The sequence below is a fragment of the Sorex araneus genome, chromosome 5 (assembly GCF_027595985.1).
Source record: "Sorex araneus isolate mSorAra2 chromosome 5, mSorAra2.pri, whole genome shotgun sequence".
In the NCBI taxonomy this organism is placed as follows: domain Eukaryota; kingdom Metazoa; phylum Chordata; class Mammalia; order Eulipotyphla; family Soricidae; genus Sorex; species Sorex araneus.
The window spans coordinates 211156400-211173139 of NC_073306.1; the positions used below are offsets into that span (position 1 = coordinate 211156400).

The 16740-nt window shown below is 42.5% G+C and overlaps 2 protein-coding genes across 4 annotated transcripts in view; one reads left to right on the forward strand and one right to left on the reverse strand.

Moving 5' to 3' along the window:
• The window catches only part of LOC129404834 (multimerin-1-like), a 54053-nt gene extending 44531 nt beyond the window's left edge, over window positions 1-9522 (forward strand). Inside the window, exons 7-8 of the mRNA XM_055137884.1 lie at window positions 7711-7863; window positions 9101-9522. Of these exons, the coding sequence (XP_054993859.1) occupies window positions 7711-7863; window positions 9101-9522 (575 nt within the window). The remainder of the gene's footprint in view (window positions 1-7710; window positions 7864-9100) is intronic.
• The window catches only part of LOC129404835 (protein MAL2-like), a 106273-nt gene that overhangs the window by 20005 nt on the left and 69528 nt on the right, over window positions 1-16740 (reverse strand). For 2 of the 3 annotated variants that reach the window (XR_008630168.1, XR_008630167.1), the window contains exon 3: window positions 9259-9355. The exons of the other annotated variant lie outside the window; for it this stretch is intronic. The gene's annotated coding sequence lies outside the window, so the exon portion shown is untranslated. The remainder of the gene's footprint in view (window positions 1-9258; window positions 9356-16740) is intronic. 3 annotated transcript variants of the gene reach the window in all.

The following is a 16740-nucleotide window of genomic DNA, read 5'->3' on the forward strand; positions in this document are numbered from 1 at the left end:
ATACCTTCTGGAGCAGCTATCGTTGCTCTTATTTTTAAGGAGATGCGCTAAAGTCACCTTCCCAAAATCCTGCGTTAGTGTGTGACGGAGCCTGCCGCGGGCCTGCGGCCAGCCTGGCCCTGCCTGGCCCCTCTCCTCCCGACTGCTGGCACCTCTCTTCAGAGCCACGCAGCAGGCTCCTTTCGGAGTCGGGTCACTTTGAAACCTGTCACGTGGCTTGATGCTCTCAAGGTTTCCTTTGCCAAGAGTCTAAACTCTGTCACCTGCTTCTGCCCTGACGATGAGGCGTAAAGGCGACTCTCTTCAGCTGCGCTACTCTGTGTTGCTATTCAGTCGGCAGTTGCCATCGGAGCACCATCAGTAATTCAGTCTCTTCTTTAAGCTGAGCGGCAGAAGGGCGGGGCGCTGAGGCCGGGCCCTCCTCCTCTTCCCAGGCCTTCTCTGGTCATCCTGCCAGTGAAGGATGCTCTGAGACGCCCTCTCCGAAGTTGCTGTTCTGGTTCAATTGCCAATAATTGATTTGTGTGGAAACAGTATTCCAGGAGCCACCAAGAGAGTGTATTTCTCCTTGGAAGATTTCCTTTGTGCTGCAGTTGGCAGCCTGACGTCATGAAGTGTCTCAGCATCCTACGGAAAATATGACTCCGACGGTGAAACAAATTCATTTGAATTATTTTCCCAAGAGTTGCCAAATTTCTTGAACCCTTCTTAATGAATCAATGTTGTTCATAATTATCCCATGAACTGTATCTCTTAAGAGATAAGCCAGGGCCGAGAGAGATAACCCAGGAGGGGAGGCCTTGCCTGGCACCCAGTCGGCAGCTGCTCAATCCTCGCACCCTGAGTGATCCCCAGACACCACCAGGAGCGATTCCTGAGCACAGACCCAGGAGCAAACCCTGACAAAGAGAAAAAAAAAAGAAGAAAAATCATGCTTTTTTTTTTTTTTTTGCTTTTTGGGTCACACCCAGCGATGCTCAGGGGTTACTCCCGGCTCTGCACTCAGGAATCACCCCTGGCGGTGCTCAGGGGACCATATGGGATGCTGGGAATCTAACCCGGGTTGGCCGCGTGCAAGGCAAACACCCTGCCCGCTGTGCTATCGCTCCAGCCCCAGATAAATCAGGCATTCTTAAAAGATATTTGTAAATAAAGGATGCAACTCTTACAAATATCACTGATGTGAATAGAGCAATTTTTAAAAGGGAGACAAACTATGTTTGGTGCTTTACTGTATTCTAAAAATCTGATCATTTTTTGCCTCTCTACAGAGGTGACAGTGATGACCAGTGTCACTGAATTTGGCGTCACAAGGCCAAGGTTCAGTCCTTCCTGGCAGTGCACTTGTTAGGAGTCATCTCTTATTTATTTATTCATTTATTTTTGTCTTGGGATTAGACTCAGCAGTGCCCAGGGATTACTCCTGTCTCTGTGCTCACGGGTCACTCCTCTCAGTGCTCCAGAGACCAAATGTGTGAACGGTGATTGAATCTGGAGTGCTCGTTTGTCGGCCAGCACCTTATCCCCATACTATCTCCCTAGCCTAGAGACACTTACTTTTTACTAAATTCTACTGACAGAAGCAGGACAACATGCCTATGTTGCAAACGTATTTCAAATATCACTGTCACTGTCACTGTCATCCCATTGCTCATCAATTTCAAATATCAAATATATAATATGCATGTATTTTGATTTTTAAGTTAACGATTACCTTATGTTGCAATTTACTTAATCATATGCAGTGTCTATATTTTCTCAAAAATTTAACTTAATACTTGCCACATAATTATTTCCATGAAACAAGGAAACCTTCACTTTATTGAGTGTTTTTATAATCATGTTTTTTAATTTAATTTTTTGGGAGAAGAGGTTGGCCTACACCCAGCTGTTCTTGGGGTTTATTCCTAGCTCTTCACTCAGAGATTTTTTAAAAAATTATTTTATTTATTTATTTATTTATTCATTTATTTGCTTTTTGGGTCACTCCCCGTGATGTTCAGGGGTTATTCTTGGCTCTGCACTCAGGAATAACTCCTGGTGGTGCTCGGGCAACCATATGGAATGCCGGATTTTGAACCCAGGTGGTCCACGTGAAAGACAAATGCCCTTCCCGCTGGACGACAGCTCAGGCCCAGGGATTATTCCTAACGGAGCTCGAGGACCATTTGTGTTGCTGGAGATCAAACCCAGGCAGGCTGTGTGTGGCCCGACCATATGTTTTATCTTTCTATTTTGTTGATCTGGTCTGTTACGTTAACTACCTTCTGCTTGTTGATCCAACCTCATATTCCTGAGATGACTACACTTGGTCACAATAAGTTATTCACTGTTGTGTTGCTGAGTTTCTAATTGCCAAGACTTTAAGAATTTCTTGTTCATGGAGATATTGGTCTGTGATTTTCTTTCGTGGCATACTTTCCTAGTTTGATGACTAAAGTGGTAATGGTCTCCTCGAATTGTTAGGGAATGTTCTTGCTTTGAGTATTTTGGGGGTGAACTTTTGCAGGATAGCACTCTTCTATGAAAGTTTTGTAGAATTCTCTGCTAAAGCCATCTGGTGCTGGGTTTCTGCTTATTGGTAAATCCTTTATTTTTCCATCTTGAATCAGTAGCACAGCGGGTAGGGCCTTTGCCTTGCATACAGCCAATGCAGGTTCGATTCCTCTGCCCCTCTCGGGAAGCCCGGCAAGCTACTGAGAGTATCCCACCCACATGGCAGAGCCTGGCAAGCTACCCATGGTGTATTTGATATGCCCAAAAGAGTAACAAGTCTTACAATGGAGTCATTACTAGTGCCCGCTCGAGCGAATTGATGAACAACGGGAGGATAGTGCTACAGTGCTACAGTGGATTTTGTAGAAAAGGGTTTTATTAACTGGGAGTCTTTTAATCTTTCAAAACTGTGGATATTTGAGGCTAGAGGTGAGCCTCACATCTCATGTGGCCCCTGACCACTGCCAGGACTGATTCATGAGCACAGAGCCAGGAATAAGCCCTGAGCACTGCTGGGTGCGCACTCCCCCACCCCCAAAAGTATTATGAATCTGACATTCAGTTTTCTTCTATCCTTTAGGGTTTCTACTGAGAAATGTTTTGATAGCTTGACTGAGTTCCTTTGTATGTTATTTCTTTTATTAGGACCTTTTAACATGACTTTAAATTTCTAAATAAATTACCTTTTATGATTTAATTATAATGTGTCTTGGTATAGATCTTTTTGCATTTAGTAAGTTTGGTGTTCTCTCAGTTTCCTGGACAATGGATAGTTCTTTCCTTCCGTTTCCAAAGTTCTCAGCTATTATTTTCTTGAGTAGGAATTCTCTTTCCCTTTCTCTCTTTTCACCTGATGGTATACCCATTTTTCTAATAATTACCTTTTCTAATACTGTCTGATAGTTCCTTTAGTGTTTTCACTTTTCTTAAACCCTATTTTCCTCTCCTCTTCCATTTGAATCATTACTAGAATTTTAACTTGAATTTCAGTTGTTCTCTCCTCTGTAAGGTCTTTTGTGCTATGCTCAGTAACTCCTGGATCTGCAACTCAGGAATTACTCCTGTCAGTGCTCGGGGAAACTATGGGATGCTGGGGATTGAACCCAGGTCAGGTGCATCCAGACACCTTAGTGCTGTCTCTGTAGCCCCAGGTGCCTTAACATTTTTAATTAGGTTGTTAATTACAAAAATATAAACTATGCAGAAGGGGACGTGAAAAATTAGATTGATACCAATTAAATAACAACATATGGTTTGAAGTCATAAATCAGGACCAATCATTATTTGTACATCTACTATTGGGTGCTACTTCATACTGATTCATTAAGTATTTTTATTAATGACACATAAAGCATAAATTGGCAAATGGCAGCAAAACTGAAAGAGATGATTGAAACATTCTATATAAATAAAAGAAAGAAGACTTTCTATAGACAGATAATAAGTCAGATCCAATCATATAAATGGAGAATTAAGTAAGACCCCCTTCCCACAGATAATTGAGGATAAAAATAAAATGTAAATGTTACGGGAATAGTAGGAAAAGACTCTCCTTCTGTAGAATCAGAGAAATGATAAAACCAATCTGAGAAACATATTTCCCAGGAAAGATCTCATAAATAATTCAGTGTGCCCCCGGTTCTAGCATGTAGTTGATGCTTTCTTAATGAATCACTTCAATTAAAGCTATTCTATGAATTTATCATTATGCAAGACTGTTAGGATATGAAATAAGATAAAGTACTGGGATAAAGAATTCACATTTCTGTGAATAATAGAGAGCAATTTCTATGAGTCATTTGGAGATTTTAAATTTAGCAAGTAATAGCTAGTTTTCATAATAATAACAACAGCTAGTGGAAGGGTTTAATAGTGTATCACATGATTGAGAAACTACGTTAAATAAATGTGGGCCATTCTGTATATTTCTTAAAAGATATTCCATGCCCATAGCATTTTTCATGTGCATGTTAATGTGGAAAATATATTATGCAATGTTTCAGAGATTGCATATTGAAATGTCTAAATACGTAAGTAAAGTATTTTTCTACCTTTTTTTTATCATGCAGGTATGCAGTTCCTCCACTTTTATGTAACTTTGATTTAAAAAATATAAAGTATGATGAATGTTAAATACTTGTAGATCTCATTTTTGTTGTTGTTGTTATTTTGGGTCACACCCATTGTAGATCTCGTTTTTTTGTTGTTATTGTTGTTATTTTGGGTCACACCCGGCGATGCTCAGGGGTTTTTCCTGGCTCTCCACTCAGGAATTACTCCTGGCAGTGCTCAGGAGACCATATGGGATATTGGGGATGGAACCCGGGTCAGCGGCATGCATGGTAAATGCCTTACATACTGCATTATGGATTTTGTTTCTTGGTAAGAAAAGTCGAACACTAAATTTCAACATCCATCTCAACTTGAAAATCGAATCACAAGCTAAACTATTATCCGTGGGTAGTTTTCATCACACTCATACTGTAAAGTCTTCTAAATGAGTTTATTCTGTGTTTAAAAGCGACCCGGAACCAGTTCTATGCATAGCAAATGTTTGGGGACTGTATCTCACCCTTTAGCTGTGGTCTGAGATTCCCCAGTGGGAAGATACTGTGATTCATTTAACAAGTACTCTTCCACAGTCCACAACCTTGCACCAATTAAAAGCATGTGGAAAAGCATGTGTGCTGTTGTAACTGCCCCTTTGTAGGTATAGGGAAGGGGGGTCGCTCTGCAATGTTCAGGGGCTGCTCTTGACTCAGTCCTCGAGGACCATACGTGGTGCCAGGGGATAGAATTGAGGTTGGTTGCACTTCTTAAAGCAAGTCCCTTCCACACCTCTGCTGACTCTCTGGCCCATCAAGCTTTTCAAGACTTATCTGAGCATATACAAGCATGCAGTATGCCGGGAAACTTTCATGTCTCAAGGGAAATAAACATGGTTATTCTGGGGTTGGAGAGATTGCACATCGGGGAAGGTGTTTGCCTTGCACGCAGCCAACCTGAGTTTGATTCCCAGCATCCCATAGGGTCCTCCGAGCACCGCCAGGAGTCATTCCCGAGTGCAGAGCCAGGAGTAACCCCTGAGCATCGCCAAAAAAGCAATAAAAGAAATTTATGTGATATATGTGATTGAATTGTTCTATTTTTAAAATTCTAACTTTAATTTAAGATTACACATTTTATCTCATTTTACAACTTTATGCTGTCACCAGATATAAAAATGTTCTATTTGACAGTTTATTATTCTTTAATTAGTAGTGAGATTGGCTGTCTTAAAAAATTTAGTGTACTTTTTTCTGTTTTCATTTAATGATTTGCTAGCTTGTGTCATTTGCCTTTTTTAAATAAATCACTTATTTGGGATGTTTTTAAAGCTTTCCGCATTTTGACTATTAATAAACTGATAGTTTCTCATACTAATAGCTTCTCTTAATATAGCTTATATTTGAACTTTGGCAGTGGTGCTTTATTTCAAGGGAATTTTAATTCTTAGATGTCAAGCATCAGAATTATTCTCAAATTTTATTTTGCTATGCTTTAAAAGAGCTCAAAATAATAAAGAACGCAAAGATTGTCTGTTTATTTAATTGTCATATAACCATATCTTTTTATTTAGTATTTTATGGCTATGGAATATGTGCTTTGTTGAATATTCAATGATCTTGGCACCATGCATTGAACAGGTATTTTATTCCCCAGTGCTTTTGGTTTGTTTGGGGGACACATTTTACTCCTGGTTCAGTGCTCAGGGATCTCTCCTGGAGGTCTTAGGGGATCACCCGGGGTGCCAGGGATCAAACCTGGGTCAGGCCCAAGTCTTAGCCACTGTAGGCCCTCTCCAGCCACAGGCTTTGATTTGATTTTATTCTATTTTATTGTACTGGAGCCATAGCACAGCAAGTAGGGTGTTTGCCTTACACACAACCGACTTGGGTTCGATTCCTCTGCCCCTCTCGGAGAGCCTGGCAAGCTACTGAGAGTATCCCGCCCGCACAGCAGAGCCTGGCCAGCTACCTGTGCTGTATTTGATATGCCCAAAATAGTAATAACAAGTCTCACAACGGAGACGTTACTGGTGCCCGCTCGAGCAAATCGATGAGCAACGGGGTGACAGTGACAGTGGTTCTGAGATCAGCCCCAGAGAGAAGTAAGCAACTTGGCTTATCTACCGCAAAACCACCTCCCTGACCCACTCTAGGTACTTTGCTCTGCGTCTGAAATTTTATTTTAGGGGTTGGGGTGGTAGATACAAGTGAAACTGGTTCCATCCCCGTCACTGCATATGGTCCTTTGAGATCACCCTCAAGGCGTGAGCCCTGAGCACAGAATCAAGAGTAGCCCCTGAGCACTCCTGGCTGTGACTCACACCCCAAATATTTGCTATTATTTTTTAGAGTTTAGAGCATGGTGACAGTAGTGTTGACCAGCTGTTGCTTTGTGATTTGGGTATAAAAAGCTACTGCACCTTCACCAACGCCAAAGACCTGTCAGCACTGTCCTGCCTCACCTCTGGTCACTTTCCCTCCTCCCCTCGGCCCTGTGTCACCTCTGGTCAGCCTTCCTTCCTCCCCACACCCCTGCCACACCTCTGGTCAGCCTTCCCTCCTCCTCTCACCCCTGCCTCACCTCTAGTCAGCCTTCCGTCCTCCCCACACCCCTGCCACACCTCTGGTCAGCCTTCCCTCCTCCTCTCATCCTTGCCTCACCTCTAGTCAGCCTTCCCTCCTCCCCACACCCCTGCCACACCTCTGGTCAGCCTTCCCTCCTCCCCACAACCCTGCCTCACCTCTGGTCAGCCTTCCCTCCTCCCCACACCCCTGCCTCGCCTCTTGTCAGAATTCCCTCCTCCCCACACCCCTGCCTCACCTCTGGTCAGCCTTCCCTCCTCCCCACACCCCTGCCTCACCTCTGGTCAGCCTCCCCTCCTCCCCTCACCCCTGCTTCCTCTGCCCATTGCTCCCTAACCTTGGGTTCATGCTCGAAGCCCAGGAGTCTATCACCACTGAGTACTGTTTTTCTCTGGCTTCGCGTCTCTGTAGCTCTGCGGAAAGAGCCCGTTGGTGCTCGAGCCCGTCTGGTGCTCAGTGATGTTGGCGGGCACCGAGTTCGGGGTCCGTTCTGTTCTTCCTTCCACTGTGCTGTGTCCCTCCTCCTCCTCCTGCGAGAGCCCCCAGGACCGTCCCCTGACGCTCTCCCCTCTCTCCCCTCCAGCGCCGGGCGACAGTCCCGACTGCAGCGGGTCCCCGTGTCGGAACGGAGGCACGTGCGTGGACGGCAGGAGCAGCTTCACCTGCGCGTGCCGACACCCCTTCACGGGTGCGCGCTGCTCGGTGCGCCTGGGCCAGGAGGACGCGCCCGCGCCAGGTGGGACCCGCGCGCCTCGCGCCCCGCGTGCGCACAAGGAGCTCTGGGGAGAGTCGGGAATTAGCATGTCGGCTTCATGACACATGAGTGCTGACTCTGCCCGGGCCGGCTCGTCTCGCTCCTGAACTCGGTACATCTCAGGCCTCCCCCCGGTGGACCGTTGGCGGCACACCTGCTTTACCTGCCGGGGGCTCTCTCTTGGGCCTGGGCGTGTCCTTGTTTGAGAATAAACAGGTGCACAAGTTCTCACATTTTTCATGATAGTGTTATAGAGGAAGCTTATTGTCTAGTCTCCATCCCCTACCTTTGGGGCGCACCGTAAGGAAAAACACACAGACACACAACTTGACAAACGCTTCTCCAACAAGTCAATGCAGTTTGATTCCTATTAGATGTGCTTATTTAATAAGTGCTTAGTTGTATGTTTTCCATGAAGGTTGATCTTATAGTACAATATTCTCAGATGTACTGATGAGAAGAAGATACCTGTTGCTGATTATTGATTTCACAATTTGCTAAAGATACTAATTTTCCATAATGCATTGTTTTTAAATAGATTTCATAATTTTATAAGATACTCGAGATTTACTTCAAGAAATAACCTAATTTTTATAAAATAAAACATGTGCAGTATTTTAACAGTCTGTCGTTAATGACAAAAAGAAATTTCCAGTGGGGCATTTCTTAGTAAATATGCTACCTAGTGAAGAGTAATTTTTAGTTAACTTTAAAGTCATCTTTTGTAAATAAGTTGGCATTAGTTACATCGAAAATTGTTTTTGTTTACTTTCCCATAGTGCATATAGATTTATTTTCCAATTTGGTCTCTTGCAATGTTTGACAATGCTGGAAAGATTGTTTCTACATCATGTCAACTTTAATTCCTGCAAGGGCCCTTAACGCAGTCTGGCATACCATAATAATCACAAGAGCACTTTAAATTTCTTCATCTCTGGAGATCAAAGCAACTTACAAATTAATCTTTGATGAGTAGCTATGAAGGAGGCACCAAGTGCTATTAATAACCTAGCCAGATTTTAATGGAACAATGGAGGTTCTCAGAAGCTCAGACATTGGGGTAACTGAGCGAGCCCCAAAGACAGACACACTGCCCTGTTCAGGTGATGAAAAACATTGCATTTTTATGAATTCTTTATATAAAAAAGTGATAAGCATATGAGAAAATATTTAATGAGTTAAAGACAAGAAAATTAACTGCATTTTCCTTTTCTGACAGATTTTTCCAAAGGATCTTACAGATACGCGCCCATGGTGGCGTTTTTTGCATCTCACACGTATGGAATGACGACTCCTGGTCCGATCCTGTTTAATAACTTAGATGTCAATTATGGAGCTTCCTACACCCCGAGAACTGGAAAATTCAGAGTTCCTTACCTTGGGGTGTATGTTTTTAAGTACACCATTGAGTCGTTCAGCGCTCACGACTCTGGGTTCCTCGTGGTTGATGGAGTAGACAAGCTCACATTTGAGTCTGAAAATATTAACAGTGACACGCACTGTGATCGGGTTTTGACTGGAGATGCCTTATTAGAATTAAATTACGGTCAGGAAGTGTGGCTGAGACTTGTGAAAGGAACAATTCCAGCCAAATTCCCCCCTGTTACTACATTCAGTGGTTATTTGTTATATCGTACATAAATTACTACGAAAGATAAATTACGCTTTTGCTTGTAAGCAGACAGCATTTTTATTCATCTTTGCATGCACATCTGCTCTCTTATTTTTCTAAATGAGCTGAGAACCAATTTTTTACATCTGAATAAGACTATAAATTTCATTAAATTATTTGAAATCTTTTAGAGAGCCTGAATAGGAAGAAATTCCCTATTCTAAATCTGGAACAGACAGCAAGGTGCATTTGTTAGGATAATCCTTCCTATTTTTGTCTATTATATCCTGTTAATTCAATATAAAGTAATACTATTTTATAATCACACAATGTTGGAAGTTTTCAATAATATTTCCAATGAAACAATATCTTCTTGACACCCTGTGTATATAAATGTAATTGACAAATTCAAATAAATTACTCAAAGGACAGAAAATATTTTAAATTATTATTTTTGAGGTAAAATTAGTTTACAAGAATATAAAGGTTCCTAGGTTTAAGAAGTGCAATGTGAGGCTGGGGAAATAGTATGGTGGGTAGAATATTTGCCTTGTATGCAGTGGATCTAATTTCAATCACAGGTGTCACTTTTGGTCCCCTGAGCACTGCCAGGAGTGATCGCTGAACCCTGAGAGTAGGGCCAAGGCTAAGCCCTAAGCATCATTGGGTATGGTGCGAAACAAAAGCCAGAAATTAGAAAAAGAAAAAGAAAAGAAGAAGTACTTTGTTATCATAGCACCAAAGTGCCGATAACTCTACACCATAGTCCGGAAAGTTCTGCCGTCACTCCTGTCACACCATCTGCATCCTGCATAGGTAAGCTCAGTTCTATCGTCAGAGCCTACAACGTGTTTTCACTGGAGACAGTGTATTCTCTTGCTTTGCTTCTTTGTATCTACCTATGAGTGAGACCATCGTGAATTTGTTTTTCTCCTTCTGACTTGTTTTGATTAGCTAGATCTCCTCCATTTCATTTTGTATTGGAAGAAAATAAAGGCTTCATCCTTTCATACAGCTGAGTATTACTGCATTCATTGTTCACATAAAACACATTTTTATATACTAATCTGTTATTGTGCACTTGAGTTTTTTCAAAATTTTGAGTAGTATAAATAGAACTTCAATAAACAGAGGTGTTCCGATTTCTTTAAAATTAGTGTGTTTATGTTCTGGTGGAAGATAACTACGAGTGGAATTGGTGCATATCGCGGTAGTTTATCTTTACTTTTTTGTGAAATGTGCATACTGTTGTCCTTAAAGGCTGAGTCAGTTTACATTCCGAGCAATAAATGGGTGTTCCTATTTCTCCACATCCCCATGTTGTTTCTGGTCTTCATGACCTGTTATTCTCAACGATCTAAGGGGTCATCTCTTTGTGACTTTGCTTGCATTTCCTTACCAATAAGTCACAATCAGCATTGTTTTTCATGTGCCTATTGGCAATCTATATGTCTTCTCTGGAGAAGTGTCCATTTAATATTCATTTTTGTTTCTCTGTCCTTATTTTTTTGTCCTCAAGTTCTATCTTGCCTGTCATGTAATGATTGGGCTCCATCGGCCTATTTTTGTTTGAAGCTTCTTTTCTTAATTTGTTTTGTTTTGTTTGGTGGCTCTACCCGCAATGTTCCAGGCTTATTTCTGACTCTGCACTCAGGAGCCATTCCTGGTAAGACTTGGAAGACTGTAGCATTGTAGCACTGTCCAGTTGTTCATGATTTGCTCAAGTGAGCACCAGTAATGTCTCCATTGTGAGACTTGTTGTTACTGTTTTTGGCATATCAAATATGCTACAGGGAGCTTGCCAGGCTCTGTCGTGTGGGCAGGATACTCTTGGTAGCTTACAGGGATCTCCAAGAAGGATGAGGAATTGAACCACGGGTCAGCGCGTGCAAGGCAAACGTCCTACCTGCTGTGCTATTGCTCCAGTCCCTTGGAAGATTATATAGGTAAATACATAAACCTGGGATCAAACCTACACTGGCTATGTGGAGGCAAAATCCCTACCCACTACACTATCTCTCCAGCCTGAGATTTACAGTTTCTAATAGTAAAAAACTAGGCACTAGTCCAATGTTCTATGACTGAGAATTGTCCAACTACAATATATACGTGTGTATGTGTATGTGTGTGTGAGTGTGTACAAACACAACAGAGGACTGGCAAGCAATAAAAATGAATAAACACACTGCATCATATGTGTCTCATAAAAATTAAGTAGAAGAATAATTAAGGTAACAGGTGAATGAGCCTCGACCACTCTTACAGGGAACTGGGGAGCCTTTCTCACACAGACCTGACATAAGATTGTCTGAGTTTTAAGTATACCTCATGATGGTTTGAAATGCTGTGAAATGATTACCACAATAATTTATTTTTAAAAAAAATTTTTTTATTGAGTCACCATGTGGAAAGTTACAAAGTTTTCAGGTTTAAGTCTCAGTTAGACAATGCTCGAACACCCATCCCTTCACCAGTGCACATATTCCACCACCAAGAATCCCAGTATAGCTCCACCCCGCACCCCCACACCCTAGCCCCCCACGCCCCTAGCCCTCCCCACCACAATAATTTCTTAACTTCTACATTTCATACATGCATTTTTGTTGCAATTAGAGCCTTGACAGTTCCTATAAGCAACATTAAATGTACAGTACAGTGTTATATCTTTAACTTTGCCATCATATTTCCTGATGTTGAGCTAAAGTAGCTTCCCTTCACTAGACTCAAACAGCGGGGAGGAAGGTGAGCTAGGAATTGAGAAGTGGCGTCTGGATGACTGACAATTCAAATCTGTGATGGCTGAATGTGTCATTTTTAAAAATATTTGGAAAGTTTTGACACTTAAAATTACATTGGTGTTTTATTTAAATTTATTTATTGGGAGAATTACTAATTAAATAAAATCTTAATCTTCCCAGCACACCTGTGCTATTACGTATAAATTATTGGACACTGTCCAAAAAATTTCAATTGTCTGCCTTTAATATTAGCAGATGAGACTGGAGCCATAGCACAGCGGGTAGGGCGTTTGTCTTGCACACGGCCGACCTGGGTTTGATTCCTCCGTCCCCCCCAGAGAACCCAGCAAGCAACCGAGAGTATCCCACCTACATAGCACAGCCTGGCAAGCCACCGTGGCATATTTGATATGCCAAAAACAGTAACAACAAGTCTCACAATGGAGATGTTACTGGTGCCCGCTCGAGTAAATCGATGAACAATGGGAAAACAATGCTATAGTGCTAATATTAGCAAAACAGAAGGAAGTAAATAATAAAGAAACCCTAGCATAAAATGGTTTTCTGATTGTTGGAATGTTTGGAATTTTAATACAACTTTTTCTTTTTATATTTCTTTAGAAATACCAATTAGTTGGTAAATTATTACACCAATAGTCAAAAGGCATCGAAGCAAATTTTACATTTCTGTGAACTCATCTACAAAATTTTCTTGTTAATGTCACTCATTAACACTGGGCTGGAGCGATAGGACAGCGGTTGGGCATTCGCCTTTCATGCAGCCGACCCGAGTTTGATTCCTTCACCCCTCTCGGAGAGCCCGGCAAGCTACTGAGAGTATCGAGCCCACGCGGCAGAGCCTGGCAAGCTCCCCGTGCGTATTGGATATGACAAAAAAGTAACAATAAGTCTCTCAATGAGAGACGTTACTGGTGCCCGCTTGAACAAATCGATGAGCAACGGGATGACAGTGACAGTAACAGTGAATGTCACTCAATATAATGTCAAGAAAATGACATTGGAAATTTTTTCTAGTTGTCATTATCAAACTTAACTATGTTTGAAAAGACACCGGAAGCCCGAGAGATACTACAGGTGTCTACGTGCTTGCTTTGCCAGCCCCAGTTTGACCCTTCACCCCACAGGAGGTGTCCCCCGAGTTCCACTAGGATTAAGGTATGAGCATCACCTGATGTAACCCAAAACCAAAAAATAAAAATGAAACGCTGGGATTCTCTTTATTTCCCTTTCAGAGAATGCATCATTTTACAGATCCCACTTGCCTACCACAGCTCTGAGGGGTCGTGAAGTGTCACCCAGTTGCTGAACAGAAATTCATATCCAGCTTTCATCAATAGTTTTTAACAGACTGGGCTATTGTATATAAAACTAACATAAATAAATACCAAAGAATCCTGTACATATATACTGCATCTGAAACACAGTTAAACAGAGTTGCATTGGCACGGACTACCTCCAAAACCATGAATCATTTGTGAAGCTGGGAAACACGTCTTTAATACCATACCTACTTTTTGTATCTCTCACCAAAATTCAATGACCACTCTTTGGATGATGCCAAAATCAAGGCACTGCATATTCAAAGCCAAGTGTGCCTGAGTTTCTTTTCTTACTCCATTCACCAGTCAACACTCATTTTGGAAGAAAGGGATAATATCGTTTGGACATTTAGGACTGGATCTTGATGTGATTATGTTAAGTGAAGTAAGTAAGAAGTAAAAGACCATTAGCGGAAGATTTCAATTATATGTGGAATTTGAACAACTAAAGCAAATTAATTGAAAACAGCAAAAAAAAATCTCATTCCTAGACTCAGTGAAAACTGTGGTAGGTCCCTGAGGGACGGGGGTGGGTGGGATGAACGGTGGGTCTTTTGGTGATGGGCTGATGTTGCAACTTTCACGGTAGCTGTAGTGTTCCATACACAGAAGTGTGACGTGGAATACCTCAAATTCCATAAAGCAAAAAATAAATAAATAAATAAATGATCTGGGGTTGGAGCGATAGCACAGCGGGTAGAGCTTATACACGGCGAACCCAGGTTTGATTCCCAGCATCCCATATGGCCCACCAAGCACCACCAGGAGTAATTCCTGAGTACAGAGCCAGGAGTAACCCCTGAGCATTGCCGGGTATGAGCCAAAAAAGGGGGAAAAAAAGATCAGCAAAATTCTATCTTTTACATCTAGAACTAGCATAATGTTATTTGTCCATTTTACCTCAATAAGAGAAAACAGATTAAAATAAGTCACACTAATTTTTGGTTGACTACCTTATAGATGGACTGGAGCTATAGCACAGCAAGTAGAGTGATTGCCTTGCATGCAGCCGACCCGGGTTCAATTCCTCCGTCCCTCTTAGAGAGCCCAGCAAGCTACCAAGAGCAGCCTGCCTGCACGGCAGAGCCTGGCAAGCTACCTGTGGTGTATATGATATGCCAAAAACAGTCACAAGTCTCACAATGGAGACTTTACTGGTGCCCGCTCGAGCAAATTGATGAACACTGGGATGACAGTGCTACAGTGCTATTTTATTTCATCCTTGCTGTTCTTCTACTGTATCAAATGAACTTTAAACATGTAGACATTCAGTTAAATTTCACACAAAAGTTAGCCAAAAAAGATAAAACAATAAGTTTGCCACTTGCCTTGTGCGTGACTGACCAGGGTTTGAGCTGGGGCACCTTATATAGTCCCTCAAGGCCCACCAGGAGTGAGCCCTGAGCACAGAGACAGGAGCAGATCCTGAACACAGCTGAGTGGGCTCAAAAACAAACCAAAAAAGGTCGCACATAAATCTGCCATTCATATCCATTATATATTCAATGTAATATATATATATATATATATACACACACACAAATGACTTTGTTTTAAGTTATCTGAGATATATCTAATATAAATATCACTGTCACGGTCATCCTATTGTTCATCGATTTTCTTGAGCGGGCACCCAGTAACGTCTCCATTGTGAGACTTGTTACTGCTTTTGGCATATAGAATACACCAAGGGTAGCTTGCCAGGCTCTGCTGTGTGGGCAGGATACTCTCGGTAGCTTGCCGGACTCTCTGAGAGGGACAGAGAAATCAAACCTGGGTCGGCTGCATGCAAGGCAAGTGCCCTACCTGCTATGCTATCGCTCCAGCCCTAATATCAGTGTGCATATTAGTTAATTTCATATATATGTACAAATATCTATGTGTTCATGTATATATAATTATATACATCACACAGGTTTTGTCATATACATTCAACCATTTTCAAAGAACACGGGTAGACGAGTTGGTAACATGTGGAGAGAGGGGAGGTTCTGACTGAACCCAGGCAGGGCTGGGGCGGACCCCACCTGGTACGTGGGGGAGCAGGCAGTGCCAGGGCAGACCCCAGGAAGCAGGTGTTCCCTTCCTTGAGCTCTCTTCCTGAACTGACAGTTGGACGACTGGGTTGTTTTTATTGTTATGGCTTATTAGTATCAGATTTTTCACATTAGATGCCAGTAATGTTTTTGGACTTCGTCGGTGGCAGTTTTCATGTGATTTCCTTGTCCTTCATGACATCCTGTCGCTTGCAGACACCAGGCAGGCGTGGGACACAATGGATCAGGAGCGACCGGCCCGCCCGTCCCCGCTGAACAGAGATCTGCCGCCCCGCGAGCTTGAGGCGCAGAGTTTCTCATAAATAAGTCAAGGAGTGTTATGAAGCTCTTCCCCGGGAGAGCTTTTACCACAGCCCAGTGAGAACCTCAGCGAGCCGCTCTGTGTTTGCCCTTCGAGAGAACAACAAAATAGCTCATTCCTCTCAGCTGACACCCTAATTACACAACCCCAAACTCTGGGAAAAATCCAAAATTGGAAGCTTTTATTACTTTTACTCATTGCCTCATGTTTTAGTCAAAACATTTTCCAGATACCAAGTGTTCAATGTATGAATATTTATGATATTTTAAAATACTATTTCCATGGGTTAAAAAATCAATCCACTGAAGAGTCTAGCTGTGGTGCGGCTCCACGTTGTGACACCCGGATAACTCCCTGTCCGGAGACCTCTGCGCTCTCAGTACTGCGCGGCAGCCTATGGCCTGTGCGATCGGACTCTGCTCTCTTTAGCCTCTAATAGAGAAATGGACCCATGTGATTCACTTACAGGACTTGGGCAATAACAAATAATTCCTATTTTTTTTAAATTTACTTCTCATTTATTATGGCTGCTGCTGTCATTTCTGGACTGGAGCCATCACACAGCGGGTAGGGCCTTTGCCTTGCTCATGGCCCACCCAGGTTCCATTCCTTCGTCCCTCTCCGAGAGCCCGGCAAGCTACCAAGAGTATCCCACCCGCATGGCAGAGCCGGGCAAGCTCCCTGTGGCGTATTTGATATGCCAGAAACAGTAACAAGTCTCACAATGGAGACATTACTGGTGCCCGCTCAGGCAAATCGATGAGCAACGGGATTACAGTGATACAGTGAACGATGTGTCTTATGTAATACA